General features: G+C 36.2%; 2 protein-coding genes across 2 annotated transcripts; one reads left to right on the plus strand and one right to left on the minus strand.

Annotated features, from left to right (window-relative positions):
• Positions 1-1279: 1279 nt before the first annotated feature.
• LOC103444959 (tobamovirus multiplication protein 1-like) lies at positions 1280-5235 on the plus strand. The gene is made up of 11 exons (XM_070807030.1): positions 1280-1607; positions 1749-1839; positions 1934-1986; positions 2983-3078; positions 3177-3248; positions 3370-3442; positions 3665-3710; positions 3814-3877; positions 4018-4071; positions 4153-4230; positions 4358-5235. Exons 1-11 carry the CDS (start codon positions 1434-1436, stop codon positions 4448-4450), a joined length of 894 nt encoding a protein of 297 aa, XP_070663131.1. The 5' UTR covers positions 1280-1433; the 3' UTR covers positions 4451-5235.
• Positions 4800-13175, minus strand: LOC103422096 (calmodulin-binding transcription activator 2-like). Its single transcript, XM_008360131.4, has 13 exons — positions 12990-13175; positions 12775-12894; positions 12231-12346; positions 11937-12025; positions 11656-11698; positions 10483-10660; positions 10209-10322; positions 9767-10065; positions 8806-9306; positions 7537-8222; positions 6589-7168; positions 5755-6078; positions 4800-5297 (listed from the first exon to the last, which is right to left on the minus strand). Exons 1-13 carry the CDS (start codon positions 13027-13029, stop codon positions 5163-5165), a joined length of 3225 nt encoding a protein of 1074 aa, XP_008358353.2. The 5' UTR covers positions 13030-13175; the 3' UTR covers positions 4800-5162.
• Between the last annotated feature and the right edge of the window lie 11943 nt (positions 13176-25118).

Genomic DNA, 25118 nt, shown 5'->3' on the forward strand with positions numbered 1-25118 from the left:
TTATCTCCGACGGCCACAAGAAGGATTTGTTGTGCTCGCCAAAGGCTTCAGTTTCTGTTTGCAGAAACATTAATGTTATCAAATGATACAAATAAACAAGCTTGGATGAAGAATATCCCCACAATATAAAGAAACGTAGTACATACATGGTAATGTTGCAGATGAAATTCTTCTCCGATCCATCTTGGCATTCATAAAAAAAACATAATAAACAGTAATCAAACCACAAAATGTAACCACTAAACACATGGAACTAGACTTGTAATTTTTACAGTTTCCCATTCTTTTTCTTTTTTCTTTTTTCTTTCAAAGCGACTGGTCTTTCTCTAGCTTACATGCACTTCATATAATCATATTTCTTGCGATTGTGAGCATACAATATAAAGTTCAAGCAAGAACATATAACCTCTAATTCATGAACCTATAATCAAATTAAAGGAATCTCAGGTACGTGTTGTCAGGAAATCTCCACCCCTTCATCACGACACCACTAACATCAACTCTGATCAAGACCCAAAGAAGAATTTATCTTGCTACACAATGGAGATTGAGAGAGAAGAAGAAATAAACAGACTAAAAAAATTAAATTCATTGAAAAAAATGATAGATGCGTACCAATAATCCAAATAGGGTAGCGTATGAACCTTACCGTATGAGATTTAATTTAGATTGTGGTGGATTTAACAACCTGAAAAAAATGGCATGAAAGAATTGTTGTGGAAGAAGAAACGGGAGAAGAAGCATGATTGAATGGGAAAGGAAGGCTCGTATGCCACAATCATTATTTAATTCCAGATTTTTTTAATTATTGGTTTATTATATGATTTTTAATTTAAATTAAATTCTATTAATTTAATTGATGTGATTGTCCATATTAAATGCCACATAAGTTGGTATATAAGTATGATATAAAAACATAATAAGTATAGCATTACTGATTTAAATTTAGCTACGATATTTACAAGTAGGCAGTGCAATTATTTTGACGACCATATATGATCGTTGTATGTCAATCCAGCACATTTGACCGTAAGATTGTGGACTATTCACCAGCATAGGAATCCCATGCTGGTAGTGATGTGGTGTATGGGAGGCCGTTGGATTATTTGGTTGGTGAAGATGCTATCAAATGCATGCAGATCAAATGGCAAATGCACTCACTTAAAATTCATATCCGATCCATTGAGGATGAGTCCTTTGCGCAATCGATGAACATGGCAGACCCGCACGTGGTCTAGTCCAGCTACGTGTCCTAGTTCTCCTTTCTCCACGTGTCAGTTCCCTTGGCTCCGTCATCTTGCCAAGTTTCTCTGCTTCTCCAAACAGAAATCGTTTTCCTAACTAATTAGTTTCCTCTGTGGATAGCAAAAAAGAAGACGACATAGTTTGTTTGTTTTGTTTGAGAGAATTGAGAGGTGGTGGTGGTGGTGATCATGATAAGCAGGAAGGGCTTGGTGTTTAATTACAGCGGTGGCGGGGGCGGTGGCGGAGGCTCATATGATTGGTGGAATCAGGATCAGAAACAATGGGAGAGTAGCGGCGGCGGCAGCAGCAGCACTTACTATATCTTGTGTGCTTCTTATGGATTGGTTTCCCTTGTTGCACTGGTACAATTAAAAACATTATTATTCTCATTTCTATCGTTTTTTCGTTATTATAGATGGAAAATTTAAATCAATCTCGTTTAAGGTAGTCAAGTTGACTATAGCAGTGTGCTCGAATCATAATAAAAAAAAAGTGATTTGCAGGTACAACTTGGGCGCATTCAGTTAAGAGTGCCAGAATATGGGTGGACGATACAAAAGGTTTTCCATTTGATGAACTTTCTAGTGAATGGATGTAAGCTTTTAGTTTATTTTTATTTTTATTTTTTGGTGTTCATTCATTGGATAAGCTTCTGTTTTTTTTCTGAAAAGAAAATGCATTTGGGCAGTGAGGGCTCTCCTATTTGGTGTCTACAAGGCTGTCTTCCTTATTAAACCTAAGGTATGATACTATGGCATATTTGATTTGCACTCCTCAATTTTTTATGTTTACGCACACGCACACATAAACGTTGTCCTGTTCTAGGATTAATAAATGTGTTTTTGGTGAGTGTACTATGATGTAAGTACAATCGGTATTCTATGCTAATCTCTACACTAAGGAGAGGGGTGACGGTTTGAACCCTAGAGGCAGTGGACGAGTGTATGATGTTTAACAGTTTAAGTAACAATTGTTCATATTTTAGGTAAACACTCGTGACTCACGAGGATGTGAAAATTGTCTCACCTCAAAGAGTTAAGAAACTTTGCGAGTGCTTATTGGTTTTAGGGTGGAACCCGGAAGATATACTTGAAAATGCTTAGGGTTCATCAATTAAGTATGTTGGAAAATCTTTTCGACTTCGTGTAGAGTTTCCCTTTTGACCGGTGAAATATGAACCTTCAACCTTGTATAAGTAGATTAATTTATATTAGCATGTAGACTACACTCCAAAAAGAGTTGAGCAATAAAAGATAAAACATAGCTTCTCGAGTCATCAGAATACGAATACTGAAGAGTTGTACAAGCAGTATTAAGATGGTATATAATACTTGTAAGAAAATCTCATGTATATTGTGATTGCTCTCCCACATTTTCAACTAAGTACGGCGTTGTTTAGTTTTTCTCTCTTGTATGGTGAGTGCATTGACAAAGCATGTATAAGTTTTTGTTTCTCCCACACTGTGAAAGTAGGCTTCGGGCTTGACCAGGTTCCTTTGTTGGTGGAGCAGTTCAATTAGAAGTGCATGATAACGAGCCTTCAATAGCCTTGGTTTTGTTCTCCAGTAGCATGCATCATGTATTCTACTCTTCATGAGTCATACATCAGCATTTCTTAGATTTGAAAGCGGAGTTCGATTTATCATAACTTTTGATCCCTAATATCAATTTGTTCTGATGATTTGCATTATCTTAATATATAACATCTTCTGATTACACTGCCTAAATGTTTCCTAGGCTCTTGAAATGCTGCTTTTTATGGATCTTCCTGGACTTCTATTTTTTTCCACGTATACGTTACTTGTCTTATTTTGGGCTGAGATCTATCACCAGGTACATATACCAACGTTTCTTTGCCTTTGGATCCAATGTGAAATAATCATTGTTCATTGTTAATTACTATCATCTAATTCGTTTTATGATTTTTTCAGGCCAGAAGTCTTCCGACAGATAAACTTAGACCTGCATATTATGTTATAAACGGTTTTGTATACTTCACACAGGTAACTCAAAATGAGGTTTTTCCAGTTGAAAATGGTTAGACGCTTGCAATGTCGGATTAATTTTAATTTGCTACTCCACTGCGAGCATCACTGTTTCCTGGTCATTGTGTTATGATGATAGGTGTGCATTTGGATTTTGTTGTGGTTAAGCAGAAGTCCTGTTGCCGTAGAAGTTGCTAGACTCTTCTTTTCAGGTAAAAGTCGATACTATATATTAATTGTTTGCCTTTGGTTAATTTATTTCCTCTAATTTCAAGTGCTTGTCACAATCTATGCAGTTTGAATACTAAGTTCATTGCTGTAGGCAATTATTATCCCTAGTCAGCGCATGAAGTCGATAGTGACATTTGCAAGATAAACAGTTATGCAGACAGAATAACTAAAACTATATACGTTGATGTTCGTTTTGTTTGCAGTTATTTCATTCTGTACTGCTCTGGGATTCTTGATATATGGTGGAAGGCAAGCACTTTTGTCAGCTCAGGGAAAGCACCCGAGTTTTTCGTATTTTTTATTCTTCTTTTAATAAAAACAAGTGTTTACTTTGACGTGTTTATGACTTTAGGTTGTTTATCATGCTAAGGCACTTCCCCATTGAGTCAAGAGGACGTCAAAAAAAGCTAGAGGAGGTTTGTGCTTATATTTCGCTCATTTTCTATATGGCCTTCAACGAACCGAAGATATGAGATGTACTCTTACTGGTAGTTTTCAAGCGCAATTGTTGCAATTTGTGCAAGGAGGCACGGTGCCTAACTTATTTACGTGGCAGGTTGGATGGGTCACAGGCATTTGCTGCACATGTTTCTTGATAAGATGCATTGTGGTAAGTCCCTTTCAATTGCGAAGCACATGTAAGCAGCAAAGTTATTGAGTTCTGAGGGCTTCTTTCGTGATTGTATTGCAGCTCGCGGTTTCTGCATTTGACAAAGATGCAGATGTCGATGTCATTGGTCATCCCATCCTCAACCTTGTTTATTACATGGCAAGTTTTAAATCCTGAACTTGTGAACAGGAAGGACCGAAACCTCAATGGACAACTTGTGTTTTTGACTGCTTGTTATATAAGCGCTTTTATTTATGATGTAAATTACTTTCACTTCTGTTGGCAGTCGGCGGAGATTGTTCCATCGGCTTTGGTGCTTTTCATCCTCCGAAAGCTGCCCCCGAGGCGTGTTTCTGATCAATACCAACCCATAAGTTGAAAGCTCCATTTGCCTTTTGAGCCAATATTGAAAATGAATTTGTTGGATGATTCTGTGACCTGCTTCGGTTCAATTATACATGTATATTCTTTACTTAATATCTCTCCTGTATATTCTTTTTTCTAGCAACGGGAACGGTATCTATGGAATGTCGGTACGTTTAAACCAACTAGTTCTTAGTCTAGTGATAAACTCTCTCGCGTTCAGTTCAACCTAGAATCTTTGGAGATGCACAATGCTAGTAGAATCCAGCCGCACCGATGCATATACATATCTACGATGATTGGGTACTAGATTTCAATGGATGAATGAGTTCATCTGGGTGCATGAGTTCATCTGCCGAGCTTAGTTATGCAAAGATTTTCGGGTCATAAATAAATTAGTGACTACAAAGTCTTATGCAACATAGAAAATCAATCTAGACATGTTTTCCTAAACAAATTGAACCAGTATACAAACTACACATTTACCTAAACATTTACCTCCACTAGGGTAAAAAAACATACATGAAATTACAACCACATTAAAATTCTGTAAGCCGGAGTACATTTCAGATGTCCCGACTACACTCCGGCGCGCTCCTGCAGAATGCGGGATATCGTATACAATTCCTTAAATTCATCAAACATATGCACAGATGAACCAGGATCTCCAAACCAGGATAAGGATGCCAGTCATGTATAATGTACAGGTCAAGCAACTCAGAGTCGGCTCAATCAAATGCTATAGACATGAAAGTGTCATCATCCAACAACTTGTCGATATCAATTAGATCATCGCCACCCTCGGCCTTTTCATCACCACCCTCAGCCTTTTCTTCTGATACCTCGACAGCCATGTCATTTACCTGCCGTTAGTCCAAAACATGCAAAACGTGTTATCGAAGTGGGGTGCGTTATTGTTATTTAGTATCGCCTAACGGTTCCATTAATCATCTAATAGAAATGACACAGCGACGTCCAATAAGCATCGTGGAGATGAACATGTTTTTCTATAACAGATTCAGACACTGCAAAGTAGAAAAGTAAAATATCTGCAAGAATATAAGAAAACTGAACCAAAAAAAAACATGTTAACTAGCGATACAACCATGTTAATTGGTGGGTACTAATGATCGACAAGAAGTGAAAACATTAGCAAGAGAATCATAACATAGTATCACTAAACTAAATCCATCATGGGGGATTAGCAAGTACACGAGTAAACTAACTAAAGCCAAAATGAAGCGCAATCAAAAATTCGGTTCTACAGTAATTTACATAATAATATGAAAGCGAAATGCACAAGTTAAGATCCATCAATACCTTTGTTTCACCGAATCCTTCAACAACATTTAGCAGTCTACGGTATTGAGCTCTTCCTTCTGGATATTGAACCATAGACTTTACCCTGGTAAGTGCTTTTTGTAATCTTTCCTCTGTTTGTTTTCTTCCTTTCTTGAGAAAATCATAATCATCCTCACTTGAGGCCACAGTTTGGGGGTCCGGAATCTTGGCAACTGCATCTGGTCGGAATCCTCGTAAACCAGTCCCCTTACGTCTCCAACGCAAAATAACTTTCTCCAGAATTCCAACTGACCAGGTGATTGCCTTGTATTGTTTCCTTACCTGGTGTCCCCTTACATGGGCCTTCATAAAATGAAAAATGGGAAATTAACATTCACTTCCGTGGTCAAATCTTTCAGAGAAGCAATACCCAGAAAATTAAGAGGGTTTTTCGAAAGTTCATATAAAAAAAATTCACAGAACTGCTGCAAAAGTTAACAGCATGGGAAATGGAGGAAAATATACAATTAGGATTCCGCTTGAAATCAAATAGTTAATAAAAGCGGAGATTCAGACCGCAATCTAGTCAAACCCTGAACTCTTAAAAGTGGTCCAAAAATTAACAAGTCTACAACCCTTTCCATCATTTGTCTAAGAAAACTAAAAGTAGAATTTTTGTATGTGAAACAGATGGTAAAGTACTTTTATAGAGAGCTCTATATGGATCATTAGTGACCCAAAATTAGAGGCACCAGTAGAGGCTATCCATGATAAGATTGTTTTTTTTCTTTTTCTTTTTAATGATGATAGTATATAATGATAAGTTGAAAATGATAATAAATAATAATCAACAGTCAAAAAGTTGCAACGGACCTGGATTTTAACAATTCTCTGACGAATTATCAAGAATTCTTTTCTCTTTTTCCAACCACGAAACTTTTTCTGTATCTGAACTGCAGCAGTATGAGCATTTCTGTTGATCGGTCCCTTGTGTGATTTGGAAGTTATGAATGAAATTGCTCGCTCATCCGGCATTCCGAACTCATCACTGTCATACTCAGTTAACCGTCTCCTCTCAAATGACTGCATCCTGAGCATTTGCTGTATCCGATCAGCAGCTTGGGTAGCATTAGTTATAGCAGTAAGTGAGTCCTTCAGTGACAGTGCATCGGGCATATCACCGTAACTCACAGGTGTAGCTATCCGCTCTGAAAAAGTTTTGACAACTTTTGTTCCAGATATTTCTGCAGCACCATCTTCCTTTGCATCGTTCATTGTAAGGGATTTAAGGTAAGTGGTCAGGGAAGACTCAGCAAGGAAGCCTGAGATTCCTTTGTGACTGCTAACAGATGCCAGATCCGCCGGTGTTCTACCCAAAGGAACCTCTGGAGACGGATCAGTCAGTGCTCCCGGATCTGCACCAAGAGATACAAGGACTGCAACTGTATGCTCTCTGAATTTGGCATAGGTTCAAGAAAGCAAAAACAAAAGAGTAAAATGTGAGTGGTGTTGGAAATTTGCAAGAAATTTATAATGGTGAAATCTAAATGACATATATAGCTTAGAGCTTAAGATGCTGGTTAAAAGCAATTTTAGACATTTGTTACTGTAAGATCACTAGTTAACTAGTGGCAGAGCACTCCACCTCACATATTTTAGATGAGATCTAGCATTGCAAAAGTTGTTGTAAAACAAACTTGGGATGCTTTAATGGGCTCCGAGGAAAGAGTACAAGCCAAGTCCCATAGTATACAACAAAGGTAGAGCAGATTCAACAGAAGCTAGACTAGAATAAAATGAAAAGGGTTCTGATGTCCTTGCCTGCCACAGAATGCAGCCCAATGAAGGGCAGTCCATCCATTAACATCACGAAAATTGATGCTAACTCCCGCAGTTACAGTGGGTTTTATGGCCCAATCGTAGCCAAGGGCAGCTGCTAAATGTAGGACACCTTGTCCCTCAGCATCTAATACACTTGGTCCTTTACCATCTTCTATTGCTTTATAAAGGAGCCATGTGTACAACTTCTCTTTCATCAGCTTTATAAGATGTTCCATCCCTTCATTTTGGAGCAAATAATTCACTACTGTTGGCTCTGCTAAATAATCCTCTTCCTCCTGGAGTGATATGATTTTACTAATTAGGTTTCGATTCTCCTTAACACCTCCAAATGGTTGACCTGAAGGGCTTAAAGGTCTCAGAGACAGTAAACTCTCAAGACGTAAGTGAAGATGCATTTCATGTGCAGCACCATCGCCTATATCTGTCATATCAAAACCTTTAGTGGAGCCCACTTGATAATTGAACTCCCTTACTTCACTACAAGCTAACCTGTTGGAACAGGTTACATAGAAAGGGACTTGCCCGGCACTGTGAGGTGGAGCAAAACAGAAAAGAACTCCACTGGCTAAAACCTGTGCTGGAACCTCCACCTCCCCGAACATACAAGACCAGCTGTATTTTGTTACCTCCTTTTGACTTACCAAGAATGTTCCGAAAACCAGAACCTGTTTCACGTTAAGAAGAATGAGATGACAACTAATAAATCGAGCACATATACAAATAAACGACAACCATCTGACCTGCAATAGACATGTCAACATATTCAGTAGCCCTAATTATTGAAATTGAGTTGCAAAACAGATACCGAAGAATAAATATAACAGCAAAATTGATTAACCAATCAGTTTAAATGGAGACAGAGGAGAAGCAAAACCAAAATATGTCAAAAATCTCAAGTATAAAAATAATGGAAATTAAATTGTAGGCATCTTTCTTTTCTTCTCCGTAAGTGGAATATGTTAGTATTGCAAGAAGTTCTAAGCACAACGTACAAAAGTCTAGCTAATAGTTACAGACTTGTTCAGAGTAATCAAGCTTATGAAACAATGGCATGTTATAAAATACATTTTCATCAACGAGAAATTATTTGGCGCAAAAACAATCATTAAGAACAAATTCTAGTGAGCTTCTGACAAGATGTATTTACGTGAAAGAAACTCAGTCTAAGATACAAGTTACTATTTTTCTTCCCTATGTTTTAATTTTTCTTCTTTAAGGTGTATGATTATATGGTTCACAATTTTGTACCTCAATTTCAGAGTCTGTATACGCCCACTTTGGTGAAAAATCAACTATGCTGAAAAGCTGGTCCTGGGAGACGGAGGGGCTCAACGAGGAATCATCAACTACATCTCCATATTCAGCCGTGCTCCATGGAATACCAGATGAAGATTGCATCTGCAGATCATCTACCTCTTCGAGTTCCTTGGAAACCCACCTAGAAAAGCTGTCAACTTTCTTCAAACCGTCTTCTCGATCTAATAATTGCTGTCTCAAAGTGAAAGCATAGTTGACATTCCCATCTTTAGGAACATCATGCTCAGAACTTGATATGATTAAACATTCAGATTCTGCATTTGTAAGCTGTGCTTGAAGGTCGTCCTGCACAAGCTGCTCATTTCGCTGATTGAGATGAGCACTAACAAGGTCAGGAGTATTTCTCAGATTCGCATCAAGAGTTCTTTGCAAATTCGTTGACTGGTCCAGGGAACACTCAGGCAACTGCAGTGAATTGTCTCCCAAAGGAAGCTGGATAAAGAATATAAGAATTAGAAAACTAATGTAATTCATATTTCTTAATTTGAGAAATCTGTTCTGTTTTATAACATACAAAAGGTGACAAATAAATATATGTAGCAAATGAGAGAATCCATGAAATGAAATCACACAAATCAAAAAATGAAATCCAAACTGTTGGGCAGTCAGTTACCAAGCTGAGATGCTCTTTGTTGATACACCATGTTATTACCATATACTTATAGTATTGTTTGGACCTTATAAAATTCAATACCTCGCTGTTTTGGATATTAATACACAACTTAAGTAGTGAAAGTGCTGCAGTTCAGCAAAACATTAAAACCCAGGACATACACATGGAAGAAGCATTGCACCTCATTTCAGCAATTATCTGTATCAATAAGCCCAAATGATATACAGCTAAGGAGCATGCCTACCGCAGATCAAAAAAACCACAGAAGCTATTAAATACCTGCCAATTTGTTTGAAATGGCATAGAACTCCCAAACTCCTCCTTTAAAAAACTATTCCCTAAAATTTGTTGTTCAACAGGAACTTCACCAGAACCAATTTGGGTGGTAGACATTGATGCATGAGAAGTTCCGGTGTGGAATCCTGTGGTGCATTGTTCCAAAATTTCTTCCCAGGATACCGCGCCAAGTGTTTTTTGACAATCAATCACACCAGTAGAGTCAGCACTGAAACAATGTTGATCATTCTCAAATTGTGGCCTGTAGACTCCATGAATTGATGACTGGCCATCATGATTGTCTGGTAAGATTGTAAAATCAAATCACCGTGTTACACCACATAAGAGGCTACTGGACGAAGCAATTCAAACAAGGAATAATAAACAAGTAAGATCTTTTCCCCCAACCCTGCGGCAAAAAAAAATAAGAAAGAAAGAAGATTACTTGAACTTGGATGCAGTGAGGGATCAATCTCTGCGTTGTCCATGAGAGGACCATTCCCCATTTTTGGTGACTCAAAAACTGAGTGAAATAAGGAACTCGCTTGGCGACTATCTCCTGCATCAACTCACATGTTAAATGAAAATTCTAGTGCAAATTTAAGAAGTGTGCAAATCAATTTGTCTCAAATGAAGACAAAAAGTTCTCGACCCAAAATAAGAGAAAACCCGACAAGTAAAAGATGACCTCTTTTAACAAAGTCAGAGAAACAGAATACCGGAATCAACATCTTCACATGCTGATGTCGAAGTGCTGCTTGGGCTTGCATGATCTGTATATCCTGAAGGTGTTCTGCCATTACTATTAGAAGGGCTAGAAGTCCAGGGGCTGCCCCTTTTCAGATCCGGTGTAACCTCATCATTCTCTATAATGCCTCCTACATTTGCCCTATTACCCTAATAACAAAATAACCAAAAGGTAAATCACAAACAAATATATTTTATGCATAAAAAAATTCAGAAGAAAGCGGCAACAATAAAAAAAGAAGTATGCATAGCGGAGATAATCTGGGTTGAGAAACTTAGACAAACTTGAATCTTGACTCTGACAAAACTTACACCCAATGTCTTACCAACACAAAATCGCAAAGTTGAGAAAGTACGTGGCAAAGGTCAAATATCTGAACTGCGCAAGGCATTTTATCATGCAAACCGCAATTGTGAAACTACAGGCCCTCCTCTCATTCCTTGTACCTTTTTCTTTTGTACACTTCCTCTATTTCTATAAACCTATCCTTCAGATGAATATTTCATGCAGTTTCACTCCTATTGTAATTTCTTACTTTCTTGACAATGTGAAGATTACAACAATTGCTGCTATTTGGAATTTTAGATCATGTCACTCACCCCTAATGCCATTCCAAATCAACCTAGGGAGTCCGTTTGGTTATTTTTTCTAAGCCACTCTGTACTGTTCCAGATCTTCCAAAATTACTATATCAATTTGATTTTAGTACCTGAGCCTTGGCTTATTAAAAATGGTGAGCAGGGACTAGGGCACGTTTTACGTTAATTCACACCAGTAGAGAGAGAGAGATTTGAGAAAACTAAAAAAACATTAAAAAAATACACATATATATATATATAGGATTACGTCCAAAATAATGTGGCTCAATCAACATTTTATGCTTTAAGGAGAGGTCAATGAAGGGAAATTGTGGCAAGTTTGGCAACTAGTGATTGGAACTTCGATATTTGACGAGAAGATTATTTTTACATTAAGTAAAGTTGCAACCCTGCTATTAATTCCTTAGATTAACTGTTAGGAAATAGAAAGACTCGAGAGACTAGCATGAGCAAGTACTTTTAAGTGGAGGAAAGTTGGTCTACATAACAGAAACAATAAAGGACATGAAAAGTAGATAAAAAAACAAGGAGGAGAACAGTAATACCTTTACTTGCAAGTAATGAACAAAAACTATGTGCATCAAATCCCTGCAAATTGAACAAGTACATAAAATTAAAAACAGAAACCGTGAAAACAGAAAAGAAAAGTTTTAAAAGGCAGAAAACTGTACAAAACCTAACCATATTTATGCATTCCAAAAAGAAATATAACCAGATAAATTTGGAGCTTTATGGAAAGGCATGAACAGTCAACTGTGAAATACAAAATGTTATACCAAAACGTAGAACACATTTAAATAAATAAACGTATCTAACTCAGACTTACTGCTCGAGCAGCCAATAGCAGCGCCTTTGAAAATTTTCATCATCTTCTCCATGGGCATAGTAGCAGTGTAGAACATCTACACTGCCAACCTGAAATAAACTGAAGAGTGTTACCTCGCAGACTCCAGTAACTCTTTGTTGAGTTTAATGAAGATGATTTTAATATTTCTCTTCAGAAAACATCCGATAAAGAAAAAAGTTTGGGTCCAATTATACATGAGCATTCTTTCAGTACATACGGAAAAAGTATCGTCTTTAAGAGGAAATTTATTACAAACACACAAACTCCAGATACCTTTAGCTTCTCATGGGCCTCCTTCACAGTCTTGCCGTCTCGTTTCTTCCTCCAGTTATGTCCATCCTTTCTAAAGTATCTCAGAACCTTCCTGTCAAAAAGATAAAGCGAACCGCCTGGCATGGCAGAAAAAGTTGCACACCAGAATGTTCTGTGTGTAAATACTACAACTGACACAACAACCCGTAACCACGTTTTATGTACAGAAAGAGCTAGTGAGTTTGCCTAACATGATCAAAAGGTTCGACAGAAAACATACAAAAACGATATCCCGAGACATCAGGGGGCACTGAATATTCATTCTAATCTAATCTAATTTAAACTGAACTACGTTTTTTAAGCCAACTTGGCTAAACCCGAGTCTGGAGATAGCTGATCTGTTAAAACCCTAACAAACTGGAAATTTTATTTTTTTTATATAAACCAATTAGGAGGAAATAACATGTAACTTTGCAGAAGCAAACATGAGCAAAACATAAAATTGAAAGAAAAAAAACACATATATTGTTAATTAATTACAAAGTCAATAAACAAATAACCGTACTACGTGGTTTGTTCGGAGGCTCTGGTGAAATATGGAACTTGTGAAAATTGCTAAGAATTTCACAGATTTCGGCAGGGCGCAGCCATCGGTGCTGGGCCTCAACCAGTAATTGCCGAAAGTCTGCATACACGAACGAAATCAAACCAATCAGAAACTGATCGAGCAGGAATTTAAGTTCCAGATAATTAAGGGTAATTAAAGGTTGGAAATCTGACCTAATCGACGACCCTGAGCGTCCGATCCGCGTTCCGCCATGGAAATACTAGTTGAAGCCAAGGAAGCTGAGCTGAGCACGAGTTGATCCAAAGTAGACTTTTATTCAAGTCCGTTATTCACACACATATTTTCCTATTAATTTGTGTTTTTTTATTGTCTTCAATTCATTTGGTTTCGATAATTCTGATGAAATAAGTCAAAGTCAAACTTGTACAGATGTAAGTAAGAAAATTTTTTATAGGGCAGTTTTTATGGTAAATAAATAGTTTATGATATGAACTCATTCATCAAGAAATTGAAAATCGATCAACTAGTCCTTGAAAATAAATATTGCAAATCAATATAATGTTTCTATTATAATTTTATCAAAAATTATGTTATGTGCTGATGTGGCAATCTCACAAATCTAATTAAATATTGACACAAAGATAAAATATTTAAATAATAAAAATAATAATTTTTATTTTTGTAGAATTAAAATTTAAAAATAAAATAAAATTGATATGTTCATCTTCTTCCCCATTACTACTAAGCGTGAGGTCGGTTTTATTCGGTTCGGTTTTTTGTCAAAACTGAAACCGAATCAAAATTTCGATTCGGTTCGGTTTGGTTCAATTTTCTTTCGATTTTTTCAGTTCAGTTTTCTTTTGTTTGGTTTTATTCGGTACGATTTTGATTTTTTTTTATTTTATAAAATTTGATCATTTTTTAACATGAAATTAATAGGCTTATATTGGTAGATTAATAATATGAAAATGGGAAAAATGGGAAAGTGGGTAGTTGTACACAAGGACGAAAAAAACGATAATATCGACGATTTTTTTCATATCGCGATACTTTATACACTATCCATTAATATATCATTAAAATATCGATATTATCATGATAATATTGAGATACGATATTTTCAATGATTTTACTCAAGGTATAAAATATCGATAATATCGGAAATATCGGTAGTCCAAAACACGGAAATTTCGATGGAAATTTCGGGATATTATCGATATCGATAAAAATTAAATAAAAACCACGAAAATTGTAAGTAAAACTTGGAAATTTTTATTGAAACTTTGCATGATGTTTATTTAGTCAATTATCTATTAGTTTATCACAAAAAATTATAAGGAAATGCATTGCATGATGGATTTAACTAATTTAAGTTGATTATATAGTAAGCTGGCAAACATTGTGAGTGTAGAAAATATGTAGTAATTATGAAAGAAGTTTAAACAAACTATAATCATTTATATATAATTAATTAGTACAATATTTTACACTTTATACATTGCATAGTAAGATACATGAGTGACTTAGCAAGGTCTAAAATATCGATAATATCGGAAATATCGGTAGTCCAAAAAAATATCGGTAGTCAAAAAACACATAAATTTCAATGGAAATATCGAGATATTTTAGACCATGATTTTACTACATTATTTGGGGTTTATCTCGCGAGATAAAATAAACCCCAAATTTGCATATGACAATGAAAATATGCTAAAATAACACCAAGGGTCTTCGAACCCCTTCCACTTTACTCCTTCAACACCTTAACCATCATATCACTTATGTTTTTGTGAAAATATGCTAAAATATTTATATATATGGTTTTGTTTTGAATTCTTTTTGCAAGAAACAAATTTGCACATGACAATGAATCTTTGACAATTTCTTTTGCACATGCAATGTATAAAATGTAAAATATTGTAGTAAATAATTATATATAAATGATTATGGTGTGTTTAATCTTTTTTTCATTAATTACTACATATTTTCTACACTCACAGTGTTTGCCAGCTCGCTGTATAATCAACTTAAATCAGTTAAATTCATCATGTAATGCATTTCCTTCTAGTTCTTTTGATAAACTAATAGATAGTTGACTAAATAAACATTCTCCAAAGTTTCAATAAAAATTTCCAAGTTTTTCTTACAATTTTCGTGGTTTTTATTCAATTTTTATCCATATCGATAATATCTCGATATTTCCATCGATATTTCCGTGTTTTTGGACTACCAATATTTCCGATATCATCGATATTTTATACCTTGGTTGTACATATACAAGATCATATAAACCAATCCTATGCTATCAACAACCTCAATTGCAAAGAAAAACAATCACCTTATCCATTCAAAAAGCAAACAAATAGAGAAGCTTTTTCAAGTTTTAAAGCCTTCCAAAACTTTCCTCTATAACCAATGAAATATCCTCCCTAATTGAACGAAGTATGCTTCTTGAAAAAGCCATAGGCTTAATTTCAAACTTGGCAACAAAGTTTCACAAAAATGGGCATACATTCATAAAGTGTAAAGGGATCTGATTCGGTTCGATTTTTTCTTTTTCGGTTCTATTTTTTTTCTTTTTAATTTTCGATTTTTTGAACCCACCCTTAATTACCATAGACAAATGTAATTTAATTAAAAGAAAATAAGAGTGAAATTTGAATCCACATTGAACAACATACTCTAGTGCAACGTAGCAATGTTCCATTAACCCAAAAGCTTTACAATATCATCAAAAGGCTAATTACTTTTATCCTAAAACTACCCATCAGAAACCAGATAATTCATCTACCAAGGATACCATTTTACTTTGGCCCTTATTTAACATAATTTTTTCATAAAATGACTAAAATGATTTCATTATCTCATGGACCACTTCTATTGATTTCAAATCTCATAGACCAAAGTGATGTGTTATGCAAATCTCATGGACCATTTTGGCTAAAAAATCTTAAATAATTTATACGTTCTAATATAAAATAACTATTTAGGCCCCATAAATTTTATAATAGAAATTATTTTATGAATACACCCTGTTGATGCACAAAACCGGATGGTCTTGGAACAACGTAAATCCGACCGTGAATCTGCAAGTAATGTAAATGACACAAGAGTTATCGTGGTTCACCCCAAGGTTTGGGCTACGTCCACACTGATTGTATTATATTTCTCTGAGAAGTGAGGGAGAGAGAGAACTCTAAGAGTGAGAGCGTTGAGAGAAGCTTCAGAAATGGCATCTGAGGGTGAGAATGAGCCTCCCCTAATTGTGAGGGTGAGGGGTCCTTTTATAGAATAAGGACTCCTCACTTATTACATATTTGCCCATTCCTTTATCACATAATTACATTTAAGTCATCTGAGTATTTATACGAGGTCTAAATACGAGGCCCTAAATATGGTATAAACAGTAGTCCCCCAAGTCTTCAGTCAAGAGAGTCTTTTGGCTGGAGACTTGAAATTCAGTCCATGTGTGGGCCGAAGTAACTAAATGTTGTTTTGAACTGATGCTCGATATGAGGCAGTGCTCAATCTGAAATGACGATCAACTAGAAGTAGCACACGCTGCTCGGCTCGTGGCTTATGTTACCTTGGTTGGCTCGGCTTGTGGTGTTTGAAGGTGAGGGGGTCCCTTTTATAGAATAAAGGTTCGCTCCTCAATACATAAGTGATGGACTAGAGTTGATGCTCACGGCGAGATGGTTGCTCAGTAGGCGGCGATGCTCTCTAATGGTGGTGAGGGAGTCCCTTTTATAAAATAAGGGTTCGCTCCTCAGTACATGAATAATGGGTGCTCTATAATGAAAGTGAGGGAGTCCCTTTTATAGAATAAGGGCTCGCTCCTCAATACATAAGTAATGGGTTAAGTCCCCCAAGTATTTTTTATGAGGCCCAGTTGAGGCCCAATATATGGTACATAATGTAGTCCCCCAAGTCTTCGGTCAATAGAGTCTGTTGGTTGGAGACTTCAAATTGAATCCATGTATGGGCCGAAGTGGCGGTTGTTCGGAGGCGGTATTTGTATACCCTGCACTGAAGCTTTGTAGGTGAAGCTTTGCAAGTGAAGCTTTGAAGCTAGAGCTCTGTAAATGAAGCTTTCGAAGCTGGAGCTTTTATAAATGAAGCTTTTGAAGGTAGAGCTCTGTAAATGAAGCTTTTGAAGTTGATTGACATGAGTGATGCTCATGAATGTTTATGTTGATTGACATGAGTGATGCTCATGAATGTTGTCATGAGTGATGCTCATGAATGTTAACATGAGTGATGCTCATGAATGTTGTCATGAGTGATGCTCATGAATGTTGACATGAATGATGGTCATGAATGTTTATGTATGATTGTCATGAGTGATGCTCATGAATGTTTATGTATGAATGACATGAGTAATGCTCATGTATAATTTGGAATACTGGGTGTACTTTTGATCACCTAGTTGGTGGTAGTAGCGGCAGGGTGCCGAATAATTTTTGTAGTACTGGATGTAATTTTAGTCACCGGGTTGGTGCTATTTTGGGCTTATGGGCCTTTGCCCTCCACGCAACATTCCAACCCATTTATTTTGGGCTTTGCCCTTTTTTTTTTTTTTTTTTTTGTACCCTCTGATGGGGTTTATACATATGTTTCCGAAAGATAAGGAAAATAAATTACATCATTCTGGTGGGGTGTTTATTCCTTACTTTTGCAGTATTTTTCTTCTGCACTCTCTCTGTCTCTGGCAGACATAAAGAATCATAATAATAGAAAAATCTTTTGCTTTTCTCTTTTCCTTTTGCTTTTGTTTCTGTTTTTTCTCCAGACATCCATTTTCTTTTTCTTTTGCCGTGTCTTCCACTTCTTTGTGGAATTGTTTACAATTCCACTAACACCTTTTTCTTTCTTTATTCCTTTCCTCCATTTTCTTTTTCTTTTGTCGTGCCCTCCATTTCTTTTTAGGTGCAGAATAGTCTTCCACTTCTTTGTGGAATTGTTTACAATTCCACTAACACTTTTTTTTTTTCTTTCTGCGTACAGTGAGTATCTCTCTCTACAATACCTCATGATCCGATCCCACCATGTCCTGCTTAGCTTTCTCTCTTCAACCCGCCAATGGATCCGACATCCTGCTCCAAACTCGATAATGGTTCCTGCCTACCCGGCCCCTTGTCGTCGTCTCGGCATGAGGATCTTCACAATCACTACCGGCATCTGCTACGTTTTTTGCTGGTTTTCACGCTGAAACTGAGTTGAGCTCCAAAACATTATTCTTCATCACCAGCACCGTCCCTCTGATCTTCTTGTCGTCATCTTTTGGGTGATGATTAATGGTGATGCTCTGGGATGGCTTGGTAGTTGATGAAGCCACAATTAACGGCTGAGATTGTGCCACCTCAGTCATGCACAAGAAACCAGCAGGGAATAGTTTCATTGGAGCAGTCGTTTGAAACAAACCTAGTCTACCATTGACAGACGTGGCACGATCTGGATAGGTGGTTTTTGCTGGTGCTGTAACAACTGAGTTCAAGGGACTGAGATGCTTAAGATGAGCACAAAGCATCTTTGCTTTTCGTTACATTTCCCACTGCAGCAGCACTAAGAGGCAGGCTCGTCAGGAGGAGCACAGGTTCGATGCGGAAGAGCAAAGCCTGAGGGCGGGTGGAACGGCATGATGTTGTTGGCCACTCATGACTGCGCCGCGAAGAGCTTGGCAAGGGCCAGAACGTCGCCGTTTTCGACAGTGATGGTTGCAGCGATGTTGGTACCTGCGAAGGCGTGGATGATGTTGGGCCTGGCGTCAGAGATCTTGACGCGGTCGATGGCGTCAGAGATCAGAGCAGAGATCTTGATGCACGTGATTAGTGATTTGGGGTTTTGAGATTGACTTGGTTGGGCCCATTTCGGTTGGTAACTCCGGAAAACTGATCCACGACAGCAACATGGAGCCGAGAAATGCACTGCAGCGGCTCCAACTCCAGAAAATCTGAGAGGGAGAGATCGAGACCCTGTGAAGTGATTACTGGGAAAACCAAGAACCTGCAACGTGATGTTCTGATGAAGAGTTTTTTTATTTTTATTTTTTTGGCAGTTAAGATTGGGCTTATGGGCCTGGGCATGATGACGAGCTCGTGTGTTGATTCATTGTTTTGCAGATTGTGGGCTTGTGTTTTTGGCAGTTAGGATTTAGCACTGTGAATTCTTCTGCTGCTGGACCATGTACACGGAGTAGTTGACAGGAGGTTCTGGTTCTTGCAAATTCACAGTGGATGTGAAAAAATGAAAGAGAACCAACACAACTTTTCGTATCGATTCCCACAGACGGCGCCAAATGTTGATGCACAAAACCGGATGGTCTTGGAACAACGTAAATCCGACCGTGAATCTGCAAGTAATGTAAATGACACAAGAGTTATCGTGGTTCACCCCAAGGTTTGGGCTACGTCCACACTGATTGTATTATATTTCTCTGAGAAGTGAGGGAGAGAGAGAACTCTAAGAGTGAGAGCGTTGAGAGAAGATTCAGAAATGGCATCTGAGGGTGAGAATGAGCCTCCCCTAATTGTGAGGGTGAGGGGTCCTTTTATAGAATAAGGACTCCTCACTTATTACATATTTGCCCATTCCTTTATCACATAATTACATTTAAGTCATCCGAGTATTTATACGAGGTCTAAATACGAGGCCCTAAATATGGTATAAACACACCCCAACCCAACTCATGTTCAATTTGTATCCTATTTTTCATCATGCTCTGCTTTTTGGTTGTCTAGTCAATGGCATTGTTGATTCCGTGAAAAAGGCAACAGCCAAATCTGCCTTTTTATTTTTGAACACATTTTTCCAAACAACATGTAAGTGACGTTGGCATGGTTGATTCATCAGTGATCAATTCAATCCTAACCTCCTAATTCAATGGAACCCCAAAATTGATGGACCTAAACCCTAAAATTGACAAAAATCAAAACGTGTAGAAAATCTAAGGATTATTATTATTATTATTATTATTATTTAGTTGAAAAGAATTATTATTTAGTTGAAAAGAATTATTATTCAGGCTAGTTATTTGATATTTAAAAAAAATGGAAGGAAATTTTCGTTTCTTTTAGAGTAGGCTGTTTCACATGTTTTTTATTATTAATGACACGTTTATGATTATTCATCCATACTTGTTTGTATTTATTTGATGATTGATCACATAAATCTCGCATTTGTGAAATATCAAATGAATTATCTCATTTGTCATGTTTGTTCATGTTTTCTGCATTTGATATCCGTGGGAGTAAACAACATTCATGTTAGATGTTTAATATTCATGATAGAAACCAGTTGTCGTCCTTTGCTTCTTCTTCTTTGACATGGGCGTGTATGTAAAGAGTGCAAGGTATATGTAGAAAGTGTGAGGTACAAGGGCAATATGAGAATGTATGTCAGGTGTATTAAGTTAAATTTTAATTGGAAATGTATAAATGGAGTGTATTCAGTATGTGAAGTGTATTCAACAATATGTGATGTGTGAATAAAGCAACCCAATTTAAAAAGCAATACAACAAATTCCTCCATCTTCTTAGAAATTGATAAATTTGTCAAAATGATAGGTTTCCAAATTCTAACTCCCGATCAGTTTTGAGTATGTCGTCAATATTTAATTTTTATGTTGTTAATATAAATTAATTTGTAATCACCATTTAATTTTGATCAGTTCTACAATTATAATTTAATTTCTAATTATTTTAATCAATTTTCGAAAAAAATAAAATCTATGGAAAAGGGTAATTCCCAATTTTGTTAACAAATTCGTTGGTGGGCTTTTAATCCAAAATAATCCTTAAGATTGACATAATTCCTCACTTTGGTCTCTGAATTTTACCATTAGATTGTTCGCCGTCAATTATTTTTAGTCTTTATGTGAGAAATCTCCATTAAATTAAGACCAAAACTTTTTACAAAAAAGACTAAAATGATTGATAGTGGACGATCTCAAAACTATTGATTTTATATCTCAAGAAATAAAATAAGAGTTACGAAAATATCAGTACCCTTCGGCTCCACAGAAACAGAGAAACTCATCTTTCACATTTAAAACGCACAACCACCACCACCACCACATTGGATTCAATTGTCAGTTTGTCAAATTGTCAGTGCTTTTGGAGAGATTTGTTGGAGAGATGAAAATGACAGTGAGTTTGTGGAGAGATTTGTTGGGTAAGGTCTCATGTATTTTTCTGGGATTTGTCTCACACTTTTTGTACATCATTCTCAAGGGAAATAAATAGAGATTTTCGATAGTTTGGCGGAAGTGCTTCTCATGGTAATGATCTCCAAATGTAAATGCATAAACAACACAAGATTTAAAGTGGTTAGCCAAATCGACTACATCCACTGGGTTTACTTTCATTGTATTTCACTATATATGAGAAACTTACAAATACAGTAAAAGATGGCTTAAAGCCCTAAGTACATGTAAAAGAAAGATAAGGAGGTAATATGAAAGGGAGAATGGCTTTCTTTTTTTAGTTGCTCTTTTTCTTTTCTTTTCTTCTTCTTCTCTCTTTTCTCCATTGTCTTCCGTTGGTTCTTGCTCCTTCCTTTATAAAGATTGCATGACATCTTCCTCTCCAAAGAATCTCCACAAGTGTGCCAATAGAAAGAAAGCAAGTGATGTGCCAATCATTAGACATAAAATGTGTTCCAATAGAAACACACCAATTGTTAACCTAATCATCACCATGAAATGTGTTCCAATAACAAGGCAATAAATGTTGTCCTAACCCTTAGTAATGAAATGTGATCCAATAGAAAAACAACAAATGAGAAGCTAATTATGAACTAATGAATAATATGCAAGATGATCCTTGCATCAAAGGCCATGGGAAATGTTCTAACCACAATAAGTTGTCATCTTCCTTTATTTAGAGTGGTGAATATCATGCAAAGTGGACAAAAACTCAAAAGCCACGTTCAAAGTCTAAGGGATATGAATCCCACCTCTTCAAATTTTGGAGGGATGAATCATCACCAAACATTTAACTCTTAGATTCCTAATGAATACAAACTTGCCAACTCACCCTTAAATAGACTTCCACCTTCACATTTAGAGTGGTGAGTAATCACCAAATCATTAACTCCTAATGTTACAAACTCTCCACCTCATCTTTGAGAGAAAATATCAAGACAAAATTACTCATTTAATCCAATCTCAAACTCTCGGCCCTTTGTGGGAAAAATTAAACCAAACTCATTTAATCTCCCTTCTCCAATTCAAACTAAAAATATCTCTAATTACATATGAACATTAAATAGCTAGTTTTTAAAATAATTTGTAGCAAAAAAAAAGATTTTACATTGAAACTATTTTACATATCAAAAGTAGGTTCTTGCATAAAATAAATCTAATAAAATCATTACGTAAAAATAATTACCCACACACACACACACACATATATAACCATTTTTTTTTAAATACGGGGTATTACAACCTCACACTTTGTTGAATGCACCTCACATATTGTTTTGTTATTAAATAATGTCTTTTTAGCCAAAATGGTCTATGAGATTTAAAATCAATATAATTGGTTTCTGAGTTTGTCCACCATCAATCATTTTGGTCATTATGTAAAAATCTCCATTAAATAAGAATAAAATTACCAAAATACTCTTACTTTTTGTCAAATCATTCTGGCCCATTATTTATTAAATTGAGGTTATATTTGTTATTTTGGCCCTTATTTAACATAATTTTGCACGGAATGACTAAAATGATTTTGTTATCTGAGGGACCAAAGTGATTTATTATGCAAATCTTATGGACCATTTTGGCTGAAAAATCTTAAATAATTTATACAATTTAATATAAAATGACTATTTAGACCCCATAAATTTTATAATAAAAATTATTTTATGAATACACCCCAAATCATGTTCAATTTGTATCCTATTTTTCACCATGCTCTGCTTTTTGGTTGTCTAGTCAATGGCATTGTTGATTCCATGAAAAAGGCAATAGCCAAATCTGCCTTTTTATTTATGAACACATTTTTCCAAATAACATGTAAGTGATGTTGGCATGGTTGATTCATCAGTGATCAATTCAATCCTAAACCCCTGGAACCCCAAAATTGATGGACCTAAACCCTAAAATTGACAGAAATCAAAACGAGTAGAAAAATCTAAGAATTATTATTTAGGCCAGTCATTTGATATTATTTTAAAAATGGGAGGAAATTTTCGTTTCTCTTGCGGTATGTTGTTTCACATGTTTTCAATTATTAATGACACATTTATGATTATTCATCGATATTTTTTTGTATTTATTTGATGATTGATCACATAAATCTCGCATTTGTGAAATATCTCATTTGATTTGTCATGTATGTTCATGTTTTCTGCATTTGATATCCGTGGGAGTAAACAACATTCATGTTAGATGTTTAATATTCACGACCAAAACCAGTTGTCGTCCTTTGCTTCTTCTTATTTGACGTGGGGGTGTATGTAAAGAGTGCAAGGTATATGTAGAAAGTGTGAGGTACAAGGGCAATATGAGAATGTATGTCGGGTGTATTAAGTTAAATTTTAATTGGAAATGTATAAATAGAGTGTATTCAGTATGTGAAGTGTATTCAATAATATGTGATGTGTGAATAAAGCAACCCAATTTAAAAAGCAATACAACAATTCCTCCATCTTCTTAGAAATTGATAAGTTTGTCAAAATGATAGGTTTCCAAATCTTAACTCCCAATCAGTTTTCAATATGTCGTCAATATTTAATTTTTATGTTGTTAACATAAATTAATTTGTAATCAACATTTACTTTTGATCAGTTCTACAATTATAATTTAATTTCTAATTATTTTAATCAATTTTCGAAAAAAAATAAAAATCTATGGAAAAGGGTAATTCCCAATTTTGTTGACAAATTCATTGGTGGGCTTTTTATCCAAAATTGTCACAGCCCGTCCTAGAATATTATATTTTTAGGCGTAAAATGTCAATTATGCCTTTGAGCGTTTGTGGTGTTGTGTGGTTTACATTTTTTGGATTTGGATCAATTCATTAAGTCCCTAGTATTTTAGAACCAATTACAACTAAAAAGGACTTAGTTTGTTTGGTTTGTGACCAACTAGGATCACACACACACACAAACACCTATACCCTGTTTCTTTCTCTCCCGTTGACTCCCTTCCTCTCGAATTTTCAGTTTTTCCGTACAAGCTGTACGGACAACCTTGAAACTTCACTTCCCGTGACGGATCAAGCTCGTAGTCATCATCATCACCTTCATCTCATCGTCACGAACCCGTTTATACCATTTTTGGTAAGTGAAACCCTCGAAAACCCGAGAACTCATAATCTCAGTTTTGATGCAATGTTCATGTGGTCGTAATTATGGATGTTTCAGGTGATTTGAAGCTTGTAAAAAGCTTTAAAACATCCTTATGAAGTTCGGAGAAGAAAAACCAAGTAAATTGGACATCGGGAACTTGAGATTGGCGAATTTTAAGTTTAGCTGGATTATCGTGGATTTTTCCGACGAGATCCCGTGAACTTTAGGTCCTAAAACTGGTAAGGATTTGTTCTACTTGTCTTAAGCTTCATTTTGGTATATAATTCGTGAAATTTGGTTGAAAAATGAAGAAGATATAAGGATTTTAAGTTTTCCCAGTTTTCGGTGATGGCGACGGTCGTCGGAGTTCGAAGGTAGGGGATGATGGAATATTCCGTCAACTTCGATGGAATATTCCTAATGGCGTTGGTTATTTTTAATGGTTTCTGTTACTTTTAACGAAATATTCCTAACGGGGTTAGGGGATTCCATTAGGGTCCCTACGGGTGGCCGAGAGTGTTGCCATGTCCTTGCCGACGCGTGGCCGCGCGTGGGCTCAGGTAAGCCCATGTGAGTTTATGAATTGTGAATGTGAATAACGGTTGTGATTAATTGAGAAGTATAGAACTCATAAACATGCACCCCGGTGTTAGTGATTAGTCAGAGATGTGGCATAGGCCTGTACATAATGTCACCTCCCGCACCCTATGTTCACATTGGATCCAATTTAGGTGCATAGTCTTGTTGTACAAACCATTATAGATGGTTCCGACTCGTAAGTGACTAGCGATTTATCGCACAGCTATCACGAGAGCATAAGTATATTACACCCAGTCTTGTCGTACGTACCCTTTCAGTGGTTCCGACTCGTGTGCAGTGTAGTGCTGTATTGGTCACTTGTATTAACTCTGGCTAGATTGACTAATGAGCTATGAATTCAGCCATACAGACTTCTACAGGGGTTCCGGTTAATGTGTTATTTTCCATGAATTTATTTTCACCTGAGTTATTTATTCTGTTTATATCTTGGCATGACATACTCATGA

The sequence above is a fragment of the Malus domestica genome, chromosome 10 (genome assembly GCF_042453785.1).
Source record: "Malus domestica chromosome 10, GDT2T_hap1".
Classification (NCBI taxonomy): Eukaryota; Viridiplantae; Streptophyta; class Magnoliopsida; order Rosales; family Rosaceae; genus Malus; species Malus domestica.